The sequence below is a fragment of the Macrotis lagotis genome, chromosome 1, assembly GCF_037893015.1.
Source record: "Macrotis lagotis isolate mMagLag1 chromosome 1, bilby.v1.9.chrom.fasta, whole genome shotgun sequence".
Lineage (NCBI taxonomy): Eukaryota > Metazoa > Chordata > Mammalia > Peramelemorphia > Peramelidae > Macrotis > Macrotis lagotis.
Genome location: NC_133658.1, coordinates 907378963 through 907392061, shown reverse-complemented (window position 1 = coordinate 907392061; position 13099 = coordinate 907378963). Strand labels below are relative to the sequence as shown.

Sequence of the window (13099 nt, the reverse complement as noted above, 5' to 3'; positions counted from 1 at the left end):
TGTGCCACCTAGATCCCCAGAATTGGTATTTTTTAAAGAGACTTCAAGATCAGAAAGTGCAATCATTTCATTTAGATGATGGGAGGCTTAGACAGGGAAATTCTACTGAAATATTGTTTCTCTTTCAAGAGAGAGGAAACAGCAAAGGTCGTTCTGAGTCTACAGCTCCCACAAAGTCATGGAAAGACTTTCTCTGCCCACAAAAATTGTTGTCTTTAATCTGACTACATTTATGTGTTTGCAGACACAAACCTATTCAACTCAGACACTATGTAACCTTGGATAAAAACCAGCCCAGTGCACAAGGAAAGGCTGATGCAGAAGCTTCAGATTAATATGAAAGGAAACCAGGAGATCCACAGGATAAGGCTGAGGAGGGAGAATATTCTAGGCAAAGGGGGGCAGGACAGTGGAAGGGCTGAGAGATGGAGATCCTGGGGGTGGGTGGGGGGCAGCAAGTAGACCAGATCTCTATGGGCTTAGCTGAAGATCAAATAATGTTCCATACTCAAAGCATTTTGCAAACCCTAAATTGCTATGTAAATTTCTGTTAGTTTTATTGTTCATGGGAAAGTAAGTTAGAGAGGTGGGAAGGGTAAAACTGTGAGGGAACTTTAGATGCCCTACAGAGGGATTAATACTTGACCCCAGAGGTAAATGGGGAAACTCCAGATCCAACATTTTGCAAACCCAAAATTGCTATATAAATTTTTGTTGGTTTTATTAATCATGGGAAAGTAAGTTAGAGAGGAAGAGGCAAACCTGTGAGGAACTTTAGATGCCTTACAGAGGGATTAATACTTGACCCCAGAGGTAAATGGGGAAACTTCCAGACCTCTCTGAGTGGCAGGTGGATAACACATTCAGAAGTGTTTTAGAAAGTGATTTTCAGAAAAGCTCCTTTGGGGTCTGTATGGGAGAAGGATTGGAAAGGGAAAGTCTTGAGCCAGAATAATTAGGGGGCTAAAAGCAGCTGAGAGATGAGGAGGGTCTAAACTAGGGTGGTGGTTGATGAGAACAAAGAAAATACATGCAATAGGGGTAGTGGAGAGAGAAAGGATAGGATTTGCTAACTACTTGCAAATGTGAACTGAAAGAAGATGTGGAATTGGGGATACCAACAGAGTTGTATTCTTTAGAGGAAAAATAATGTTCCATACTCACAACATTTTGCAAAACTTAAAGTGCCATGTAAATGTTTGTTAGTTTTAATATTCATGGGAAAGTAACTAAGAGAGGTAGGAAGGGGTAAAGCTGTGAAGAATTTTAGATGTTCTACAGAAGGATTAATATTTGATCCCAGATGCAATTGGGGAAGCCCCAGATCTCTCTGAGTGGCAGGTAGTAAGACATTCAGATGTACTTTAGAAAGTGATATACAGGAAAAGTTGCTTTGTGGGGTGTGTGAGAGAACTATGGGAAAGGGGAAAGGCTTGAGCCAGAACAATCAGTTAGGGAGCTAACAAAATAGCAGAGATGAGGAGGCTCTGAACTAGGGTGGTGGTTGATGAGAGGAACAAAGGGAATAGGGGTAGTGGAGAGAGAAAGGATAGGATTTTGTGACTGCTTACAAGTGAAAGAAAATGAGGAATTCGGGATACCAGCAGAGTTGTAATCTTTATGGAAAAAAGACCACCGAGAAGGACCAGAAGGTAAGGTAATGAAAGACCGTTTATAAATATAGGCAGTTGCATGTTAGGATTGGTTTTGGTTGCATGAGTTCTGCCCTATTTTCGTCTCTTTCCTCTAACAGGAGAAAGAAGCTTAAAGAAACTCTGGAGCAATGAGGCAAGCAATGGTTGTTGCTTTCTCCCCTAGTCCCACCCCCAATTTGAGTTCATGAGAAAAGCAAGTTGTCTCTGAAGAGGAGGTTTCCTGGTGCAGCTCATTGAAACATGTAATTGCCCCTGAATTCATGCTCTGATTTTGGGAATGTTTATAATGATAGTTAATGATAACACTATCTACTCTTTCTCTAACATTTAAAATTTGAGATGCTCCTTACACATGGTATGCCATTTGATGATGTGTCCTAGGGCACACCAGGGGCTCAAGAACCCTTGTCTATGGTTGTTGCTGACTCTAAGGTTTGTCAAGATTCTCTTCTCTTTTTTAGATTGTTCTCCCTGCTCAGCAATGCTACAAGATGGACTCGATGGCCTGCTATGCCATACTGACCAGAATTTCTGGAATGGCTTTAGAGCAGAGTTGGGAATCCCAGGCAGGAACAGAGCTGGCCCAGAACCTACATAGTAAGGACTGGAGCTAACATATGCCCGGGTGGCATCAGCCTTAACCTTCTTTGGTCCCATCTCCATCTTTGGATGTAACTCTCCAGGTGGCACTAGCAGGCCACAAAGGCTCTGTCTCACCTCATCCTGACCCAGATAGAGGGAGCTGGAGGTCCTCTCTGTTCTACATCAGACCCCTCCTAAAAAGTTTTTTAACTGACCTCCAGTGGGATCCAGGGCATCTGAACCTTCCTAAATCACAATGTGGCTGCAATCCTTGGGAATCTGACTTTGAATTTCCAGGAAGATAAGGGAATATCCAGAGAGCCTGCCTTAACCTCTCAGAGAAGAGGGAAGAGGAAAGTGGAGGGGGTAAGTTAGATCTCAGAGTGTTCCTTGAATGACACTGCAACATAGAGCCCCCAAATCCTCAAGTTCTTTTTCTGACTGAACACCTCCTAAGAGCCCTCTCCACAGATTACCAGGAAGCTGGGCCCCCTTAGACACACACACACACACACACACACACACACACACACACACACACACACACACACAGGCTGAGCCTCAAAGCTGAGGAAGCAGTGTCTCAGGGCGTAGTTGGACCTCTTCTGAGCAAAACAGAAAGAGTGAGAGCATTGACTTTGGAGTCAAATGATTTTTATTTGAATTGCCCCTTTGCTGCTTACTATCTGTGAGGTATCATTAAGCAGGTCCCTTAATTTCTTGGCCAAGATTGCCTTTATTATGAAATGAGGAAGTCACAGCAGAACATCTGGAAGACCCTTTTCAGCTATGTGGTTTTTGCCTTCCCAGAGAAATCGCACTTGCACTCAGACCATTGACTCAGGGATGCAACTTCCCATCATAGAATTGTTAGACTTTTTCAGGATCTTCGCTATCTACTGTCCAAATTAATCAGCACAGGATACAGACAGCTGCATAAAATTCATTTTCTTTATCTAGTGAAGATTGTGATACAGATATCAGTAGGTGATGGACATGAGTGTCTCACAAATCCTGTTGTGGCTTGCTTCACCTTGGGGCCCACAGTGGTGACCTCCCTCCCGGAGGGGAGCTGAGAATAAGTAGTCAAGCCAATACTGCCTTATGCCTCCAGCTCAATTTTATTACTGCTTAGCTATTACATATATACTGTTAGGTCTTCTGGGGTAGAACAAAGGATAATGAGGGAATGGGGGTGCAAGCGGGGTATGTTCAACATCTTGCATTACAAGATAAGGGGATACGTTAGAGAGGAGGAGATAAAACACAGCTGTGTCTAGTGTCCTTGTTCTGTGGGGCTCCCAAGGACTCTGGCACACCTTATCTCTAAGGGCACATGCCAGCTCCTGAGATTGACCAGGTGGCAGTTTGCTTGGAAGTGATTTGTGCCATGGCTGTTAGAATAGCCTGTATACCTACATCTCCCTCTTGCTTTTCATTTAGGTCCTGGAGGGCCTGGATAGTCATGGAAGAGCCAATAAGGGCTTGTGCTGCTCTGCGCCGGTTAATTAAAGAACAGAGGAGGAGTAACAGAAAAATAAGAATGAGAACCCCAAGAATAATTTTAGTTGGGGAAGTCCAGCTAAAAAAAATCATGCAAGAGTATGTCTATGGAATCACTATCTAGTTGTGGTCGGATGATTGTGTTATTGAGGTCCAGGACATTATATGTCATGTTGGCAAGCAGGGATTGCAAGGGGGAGTCCCATTGGGAGGAAAGCTGCCTATTGAAGAGAGTTTGAGAATGGGAAAGGTTTTTTACAAGGAATGGTGTCACACAAAAGGAGGTATATCTTGCATCACACATGGTCCCAATTTGCTGTTCTACAAAGGACATCCATTCATTAATGAAGGCTAACTGTTGGTTCAGGTTAAGAATAGGTCCCCACAGAAGATTATTGACCTCATTTTGCTGGTGAAGATTCCAGCCGTTTGTCTGATCATGTGCTCTATATCCTCCAGCTGTGGGGTGGTGGCAAGGGTGATGGCTATGGAGGTGGCTGCAGAGGCTATAAAGGTAATAAGGGATGCTATGAGCAGGGCAATTAGGCCAATGGCTTGGGATTCCCTATGATAGATTGTAACTTGTTGTGTCCATCCATCAGTGGTCACGGATATCCAGAGATACCTGGGTGTATGAACCAGGACGTGTGTGTCAGCATCAGGCAGGGTGCAAGAGGTAAGACAGCAAGAATTATTATGGGAGCAATTCAGGATATCAGAATGGTCAGGGGTCAGATTGGTAGCTACCCAGAAAAATGGGGGTATGAGACTGTGTAAAAGTACTGATTTTTCTGGCTGTATTGTAGGCTCAACGAGTGCTAGCTTGGACCGCCCAGGGTCCATTTATCCCCAAGTTCCATTATACCAGACAAAACGTCATGAAAAAAAAGAGATCTAATGTCTGTGTAGGCTGAAGGGCCGCACAGTGGGGCCTGTGACAGGGCAGTGTATTTTGCATATGGAGGGTCTATATCTCAATGGGGGTGCCCCAACCTCATCTAAATCAGAATAAATACTGAGCTGGGAACTGATGCGGAATGCATAGGGGCCTCTGCATGGGACCCAGGGGATCTGTGGAGACCAGAACCCGGGGGAGTGTCAAACATCAGGGAGAAAAGGGCAGGGAGGGGAGTGTGGAATTTGAGGTGGTTCAGTATTCTCAGGTCCATAGTACAGTGTTCCCAAATCCTTGGGCCGGCACACACCAGTACCATTGTATCCCCATAGACTTCCAGCTGGGAATCTTATATCAGAGGAGTCAAAGGCAAAAAGGTCCCCTTGAAACAAGTGGGTTAGCGGGACCCAGTATGGGTGTGCAAAGGACCAGTAAAAGGTGAAACCAACAGAATTGGAAACGTTAAGAGTCCCAGGAAACAGTGTGGCTGCTTGTTCTTCTGGTGAGAGTGTGGGAGACCCACAGTTCCACTACTGGCAAAGAGCGCAGGGAAGAGAGATGCATCATAACCTACAGGCAAAAGAATTGGGGGGAGGGGATGAGTGCCCATCGGGGGTGGCCTGTACTTCGGGGGTGTTCAGCGGGAACAGCCTAGTAATGAGGAGCTGGTGAAGAGACAAGTGTCCTCTGGGCTTAAAGTCCATTGTTCTTTTTGCCAAGTTGAGGCGCTCATCCTGGAGTTCTGTGGGAGGTTGGGGGAATCGCCTCCTCCCCACTCCGTCCTCTGTGTCTCGGGTCTCGTTTACTGTTGTTCCACGACATTCTCTGCACGTGGGGCGTCATCTCGAGAGGCAGGTCGGATCAAACGGTCGGGAATCCACAGCAGGGCAGTGTAATCTGTGGGAAAAACACAAGCAAACCCTCTCCCTTGTGTTAGCACAGGGTCAGGTCCCCTCCTTTTGTTAGAAATAGGACCCTTCCAGTGAACCATGGGCAAAGGTGTGGCCGGGAAAAGGGCCCCCCAGTGTTCAAAGGCGGGGGAAAACCCTTCAGAATCAAAAGTCAGGAAGTTCATAGTAAAGAGGGCCCTGTGCAGGGCAATTTTCGAGCCACGCCAGTTGTGGGCATCACTGTCTTTTTGTTTTAGGAGAGTGTTCTTTAACGTGCCGTGAGTCCGTTCAACAATTGCCTGGCCTTGTGGCTTGTGAGGGATTCCCATGACATGTTTAATTCTCCACTGGGAACAAAATGCGGCAAAGGGGGAAGAGGTAAAGCAGGGGCCATTCTCTGTTTTTATAGTGTGAGGGACCCCTAGGGTGCAGAAGGTGGCCATCAAAGCGGTGACAACTGCTCTGGAAGTTTCAGAAGTCATGGCTTCAGCAAAAAGAAAGTGAGAAAAAGTGTCAATACAAGTAGATATGTATTTGTGCCGGCCAAAAGGTGCAAAATGAGTGACATCAGCCTGCCACAAAGAGTTGGGTCGGAGCCCGCGAGGGTTGACTCCTGTCCTAGTGAGTGGTCCGAGGGGTTAAAAGGGGGCACAGTTACTGCACTGCCGAGAGAGGTGTCTGCATGCCTCAATGGTCAGATCAGGGTAAAGACGGTGAAGGGATGCTGGGGACAAAGGAAACCTGTGCTGGAGCTCCTTTGCCTGCTGCAGGGGGTCAGAGGGGGCAGTTAACAGGATAAGATTGTCCACGAGACCGTTGCCTGCAGACAAGGGGCCTGGCAGCCCGGTATGTGAGCGGATGTGGGAGAGGAACCACGGTGCTACTCTGCTGTGTAGAAGTGACTGGCAGGAATGCATCAGAGCAGAGATGAGGTCGGCGTCTTCGGGGGGCAGGGATGCAAAGGGGAGGCTAGAAAGCGTCTGCACAGCGTAAGCGCTGTCACTGAAAATGTGGATGGGATCGGAGGGGAAGCGGGCAAGGACCAAGGCCAGGGCCTGCAGTTCTCCCCTTTGCACCGACTGGGTGTGAGGGCTCTTAGGAGTGAATCTAACGGATCCATTTCTGTAGATAACATAGCCCAGGTGCTTTCTGTTTGCATCTGTGAAGGCTACATAAGCCTGTGGAATGGGTCGAGGGGAAGGAAATGAGAAGGGGTTTGTGCTGACAGGGAGTGCTGAAATCCCCTTGAGGAGAGGGGAGGGCGGGTCATGGTTACCAACAGACCCCACAAAGCCCAGGAGTGCCAAGGCGAGATCAGGGGAGTCAGAAAAGCAGCGAGGGACATGGTGAAGGGGTATGGGGAGGACAAGTTCGTCAGGGTCGGGTCCGAAATGAACTTGGGCAGCCTTCCGACCCTTTAGGATGAGATGAGCCAAGGACAGCACCAGTGAGGCTATACGGGGAAGGGAGGACCGTGATAGGTGTACCCAAAGCAGGGGTGCACTCTGCCAGAGGAGGGCAACGTGCGGAAAGACAACCAGGGAGAAGGGTTGTTGAGGGTCCCTTCGGGAGACGGTAGCTAGGCGTAAAGCCGAGTTAACTTTGTCAGTGGCTGCCACGGCCTCTCTGGTCAGCACAGGGGGCTAGAGGGATCAGGGGAGCCTCTAAGGCAGTTGAGGAGAGGCTGCAAGTCTTTAGTGGAGCCAGGCAGGGAGGGGCGAAGCCAGTGAATGTTCCCACAAATCTCCTGGAGGGAAGTAAGAGTGAGGGTCTTTGGAATGGTAATGACTGGCCGCCCTAAGAGGGCCGAGGAAGAATGCACTGTAAAGCCCAGGTAGGTAAATGGGCGGGGAGCCTCTGAACCTTATCGGGGCTATCTTCAGGCCAAAATTAGAACTCTCTATAACCCAGGTCTCTATTTTCTTAAGGGTGGCCTGAGAGGGGTGGGACAACAATATATCGTCCATGTAGTGGATGCCCGTTAGATGTGGGTAGGTATGGATGGGTTTGAGGGCTGCTGCAACATAATTCTGACAAAGGGGGGGCTATTTGCCATGCCCTGAAGCAGAACCACCCAATGAAAGCTGTCATTGGGAGATTCAAAGTTTGTAGTGGAAACGGAAAAAGCAAAGGGGAGGGGCATCCTGAGGATGCAGGGGGAATGCTGTAAAGTCTTTAATGTCTATTAAAGGTTAGTTGGTTTTGGGGTATAGCCGATGGGTGAGGGAGACCTGGTTGCAATGGGCCCATGGGGACAAGCAAGCTGTTGGGTCCCGGAGGTCGTGTAAGAGACGGTATTTTCCTGGTGTCTTTTTTGGGATAACAAAAATCGGGGAGTTCCAGGCACTGGTAGAATGAACAATGTGTCCCAGGGGAAAGCTGCTCTGAGACAAGAGAGAAGAGCAGTCAATTTATAGTAGGTAAAGGCCACTGATCCATCCATAAGGGGGTCTCGTCCTTCCATTGCATTGGGGTAGGTGGGGGGTAAGGATGGAAGGACGGAAGGGGCCAAGAAGTGGCCTCTAGAATTGGGGGTGACTGATAGAGACATCAGTGAATATGTGGAGACCCATCTATTTCTGGAGGTCTCTTCCCCAAAGGACATGGGGAGCACCTGGTACCAGGAGGGGTCGGATGGATCCTGAATGACCTTCCCAGTCCTCCCATAGGAGGTCTCTGTATAGCATCTGAGTGGATGTTTCCCCACAGACCCCCATGATGGTGGGTCCTTTTTCAATGGGCCATTCACTGGGGGCCTGATCAGCAGGGATAATGGTGGTGTCAGCTCCTGTGTCAATGACCCCAGTCCAGACTGACCCAGCCAATTTTAGGGACATTCTGGGCTACCCAAGTTGAATGGGTGCTGTCCAGAGGATGTTGTTCCCTCTTAGGTGTGGGGCTGAGGGTTGCCCCACATCCCATTTCCCAAGGGGGAAGGAGGAAGGGGAGTGAGATCCAAATGACAGTCTTTTGCCCAATGAAGGCCTGTCTTACACTTGGGGCAGGACGTTCATGGTTTTCCTGTCTGTGAGGGCTGGGGCCCATGGCTGGGGGTGGCACCAGGGAATTGTCATTGCTGATTAGTGCATTCTCATGCTAGGTGGCCTGTTCCCCCACATGCATAACATTTCCTGTCTTGGTTCCCTGTTTTTTCACTCTGAACTTGTATCTGCAAGGTCTCTAGGGCTCAGACTAGGGCAGAGGCTTGATGTAGACCCCACATCCCTGCAGGCTAAAACCCAATCTTCTATGTGAGTGGATTTAGAAACATCAATCAGCCTCTGGCATTCCTAGAAGCAGCCTTCCTTAATGAGTTCTTTAGTAAGGGCATTGTCTGCTCCTGTGTGAGTGACTTTAAATTCAACAGCCTCTTGGACTGGAGCAAGGAAATCAGAAAAGGGCTCTGTAGGTCCTTGGATGAGTTTGCACAAGGGCTCTTTAGAGGGGCCTGATTGTGGTGTGTGATGCCAAGCCCATAGCACACAGAGCCTGACCTGGTCATAGCACTCAGGGGTACTGGGACTGGATGTTGGTAGTACTAAAGGTCCCTTCCCCTGCCAGCATGTTAAAGGTTAGCTGGGCGCCATTATGACTATTGCTCTCAGCCTGTTGTTCATATTCATCATAAAAGGCTGCCTTCCACATGAGAAAGTCCCCAGGGGTTAAAAGGGTACACATGAGTTGTTTATAGTCCCCTGGGCAATTAAGGTCGATGCTCCAAGTGTCTAACATGCTTTGCAAGTAGGGGCTATTAAGGCCTTCCTCCCTGGGGACCTTCCTTATTCTTTCCAGGATCTTAGCATCTGTGGGATACCACCTTAAGGGTCTTTGTGGGGTAGGGTTGACATTAACCAGGAAAGCCTGAGTGAAAGGTTCTGGCTTGAGGGAAAATGCACCCCAGCAGGAATCTCTCATCTGACAGGACTCCTGAAGTCATTAGTAGCTGCTGAGGGAGCAGGGGAAGAACTTGATGCTTCAGGCCCCAGGTGTTATCATCAATGAGATTGTCAGGGATTTTACTGTGTGTCCAGAGTGGTTCTGGGGGGGAGTGTTGGGGGGTGGTTGGATCCAGTCATCTACCCGAGGCAAATTAGGGTAGATACGAGGAGGCTTTGGCGGGGGTTGTCAGGTGGAGGATCCAGGGAGGGCTTAGGAGGAGGGGGGCAAGTGGATTTCTCATCAGTTTGAGTGCCCTCATCGCTCATTTGTTGTGGCTTGCTTCCTTGGGGCCCACAGTGGCGACCTCTCTCCAGGAGGGGAGCTGAGAATAAGGAGTCAAGCTACTACTGCCTTATGCCTCCAGCTCAATTTTATTACTGCTTAGCTATTATATATATATATATATATGCATATATATATATATATGTATATGCTGTGAGGTCTTCTGGGGTAGAACAAAGAATAACGAGAGAATGGGGTGCAAGCAGTGTGTACGTGCAGCGTCTTGCATTACAGGATAGGAGGGTACATTAGGGAGGAGATGATAAGGCACAGCTGTGTCTAGTGCCCTTGGTCAGTGGGGTGGAATGTCCAGCTCCCAAGGACTCTGGCTCACCTTATCTCTCAGGGCAACATGCCAGCTCCTGAGACTGTCCAGGTGGCGGTTTACTTGGAAATGATTTGTGTCATGTCTGTTAGAATAGCCTGTGTACCCACAAGCTTTGGAACAGGCAAGTGGTTGAGACAGTGGTTTTGAGGTGGGAGTGAATGCATTGTGGGGCCCAAGTCAGCTAGAGAAGCAACTTCTTCAGGAATGAATGCAGAATTAGACTGATGAGAAGAGGGGTCAGTGAGGTGGGAGGAATGGAACCATGAGGACAGGGTGTGAGTCCTAAGCCAGTTTCTGATCAACCTCAAATTCCTCACCAGCCAAATGAAGAGAAATTTCATGCTTTAAGAGTCAAATGAGATAGGTTATTGCTTTGGAGACTTTAAAGATCTTTGCATATATAATAAGTTCATTTTTATTATCTTCTAATTTCTCTGTAATTAATTTGTATCAATAGAGGCGGCCCTTGGTGGAAAGGGATAAAGCTTAACCTGTGAACTGTCAAAGTAGGATTGATCTCTTGAAGCAGAGGGAAAGTAGTAGAAATCAGCAGCAGATCTGTCCTGGGCAGTTAGAAGAGGAAGTTCATTTTACCCTCTTCCTCATTTCTTGTCCTGGCCCAGGATTCTCACTTTCTTCCAAGGGAAAAGAAAGAGGAAGAAGAAGACTGTAAGAGGGACTCAGGAGGAAATGGGAAATGCTTCCTCAGTGATCAGTCCTGGGCCAGCAGGCTAAGCATAGAAGATTGGCAAGGATAGATGCCTGGTTAGTCCCATGCAGTCCCCCCCCCCAAAAAAAAAAAAAGTTTAAACATGATTCTGATTTCCTTTTAGCTAGCTAGATTCCTCAGTAGCAATTTTCATTCATGAGAAGGGGTAGGAGGATCTCAGAACACCCACAAGAAAGCCCACTAAAGGAAGAGAGCCTCATCCCATGTATGGAGCCTTGAGCAAGGGGAAGGAATAAGGAAGAAGACACGTCTCCTGAAGACAGGTCCCTGTGCTACAGGCCTGATTTGAGCAGCTTGGAATGAAGGACCCTGCCAATCTGTGGTTCAGAGGAGGGTCAAGGTCTTTCTTACCTACTGTGGTTGGGTACTGAGGAAGTGGGTTCCGTGAGATGGTGTCTTGTGGGTTCTGTGAGACGGTGCCTTCTGGACCTAAATAAATATCAGACATGATAGTTATCAGGCAGAGTATCTGAACCTCCTGAACCAGAAGAGTCTTTGCATCCCCTTAGATTTCATGGGCAAATTTCTTCCCTTGTTCTAGGTTTCTTTTCCCTGTCAATACTTCTCCCTGTCAGTACTTATCCTTGAAGTACAACCAGCTCACTATTGGTTTCCTTACCCCAGATATTAGATTATCCTATTGAGCTAGTCTATGCAGTGGTCATTTCCCTCACTTGGTTTCTCACTAAGTTGTGAGTAATAACCCATCTCCTTTCTCCCTGCTGCCCCTTCCATTCTTTACTTCTGCCTTCATAGACCACAATCCCTTTTACTGAGGATCTGAGAAAAATAGATAAGTAAAGTTTCCATCCCAATGGGAAGACTATCCATTTCCAAGTGACAATCAAGTGTGAGAGATAGGGGATGATGACAGCCCAGAGGAGGAGCCACCCAAGGAATTAATGCCGAAAAGTAGGAGTTTGGGAAAGAGAGGTAGACAGGACCCAGAAGGAGGTTCAAAAGGCAGAAGGACATCCTAATCTCTCTGCCCCATTCAGTGAGACAGAGCAAGAGGGAGGAAAACCAGAGAAAGCATCACCCAACCTCCAGGCTTTCTAACAAAATAGGTGTAGCCTCCAACCACAGTCATTCCAGACACCAGGATTACAATCGAAGCAATGACCGCTTTAAGGTGTGGGGAGTCATTATCTCCTCCAGGAAATGAGGAGTCATTATCTCCTCTTGGAGACATATCTGTTGAAGATAGAGAAGAGAACTTTAAGTGTGTTTGAGGAATTCCTGACAATAAATGCTTGTTAATTGATGAAGCTGACTTGGCCTTTGTTCCTCAGAACTTGAGTATTCATTTTACAAAGTCACAAAAAAACTGAATATTGGTTAAATCCATTGACTCTAAAAACACAATTTCTGAATTTTTTCCCCATACTGTCCACACTGCCCTTCTTTATTTGGGTTGAAGTCACCACCAATCTCTGAGTCACCCATCTCTGACCTGCTTTGACCTTCTCTCTCTTTCAAATTTCATATCCAATCAATTGCTGTGATATTCTTCCTAATGTTTGTGGAGATTCTGTATGAAATATGAGATATCTCATATTCAACCTTTTCATTAAGCTTCATGTCTTCTCTTCCAGAATACAGTAGCTTTCCTTTTTTTTTTAAAGATTTTTATTTTGAAATTTAGAAGTGAAACAAGCATGTCCATAACATAATAGATTAGAAAAAAAAGGTTTTCACATGAAACTTCAAATCTATTATGTATAATGTGCTATTCCATATATATATATATATATATATATATATATATATATATATATATATATAAAAGTTATTGGGTAACTTTTTTCTTTTTTTAATCTTCCTTTACTCTCCCCACCCTAGAGATAGATATTAGATATATATATTTGTAAATATGTAAAAGTTTCATATATACTTCTTTTTATCAGTTTTTTCTCAATTATAGATGTTATCTTCCTCCATATGTTCTTTGGAGTTAATTTGGTTTTATTTAAAATAATCAAAGTATCTTAGTCATTCAAAGTTGTTCTTAAAATATTCCTGTTACTGTGCTCAATAGTTCAGTGATTTAGTGGTTCTGTTCATTTAATTCTATTACTTCAAATGTCTATCCAATTTTTTCTAATCTCATTGGGTTCTTCATTTCTTAAGGCACAATAGAATTCTATCACTACTATATTTCACAGTTTGTTCAGCCATTTACCAAATAACAGACATTCCCAAAATTTTCAGTTCTTTGTCACCAAAAAGAAAATTGTGATAAATATTTCAGAAAATACATGTTCTTTTCCTTTTTTCTTAAGCAACTTAACAAAC

The 13099-nt window shown here is 46.1% G+C and overlaps 1 protein-coding gene across 6 annotated transcripts in view; it reads right to left on the bottom strand.

Moving 5' to 3' along the window:
- Positions 1-3339: 3339 nt before the first annotated feature.
- LOC141509656 (cell adhesion molecule CEACAM1-like) overlaps positions 3340-13099 on the bottom strand; it is a 40329-nt gene continuing 30569 nt past the window's right edge. For 5 of the 6 annotated variants that reach the window (XM_074219352.1, XM_074219351.1, XM_074219354.1 and 2 more), the window contains 3 exons: positions 11849-11998; positions 11156-11233; positions 3340-5532 (listed from right to left, as the gene is read on the bottom strand). In XM_074219352.1, the coding sequence (XP_074075453.1) occupies positions 5438-5532; positions 11156-11233; positions 11849-11998 (323 nt within the window). In that variant the 3' untranslated portion in view covers positions 3340-5437. The remainder of the gene's footprint in view (positions 5533-11155; positions 11234-11848; positions 11999-13099) is intronic. The other variant, XM_074219356.1, reaches the window with a different exon arrangement.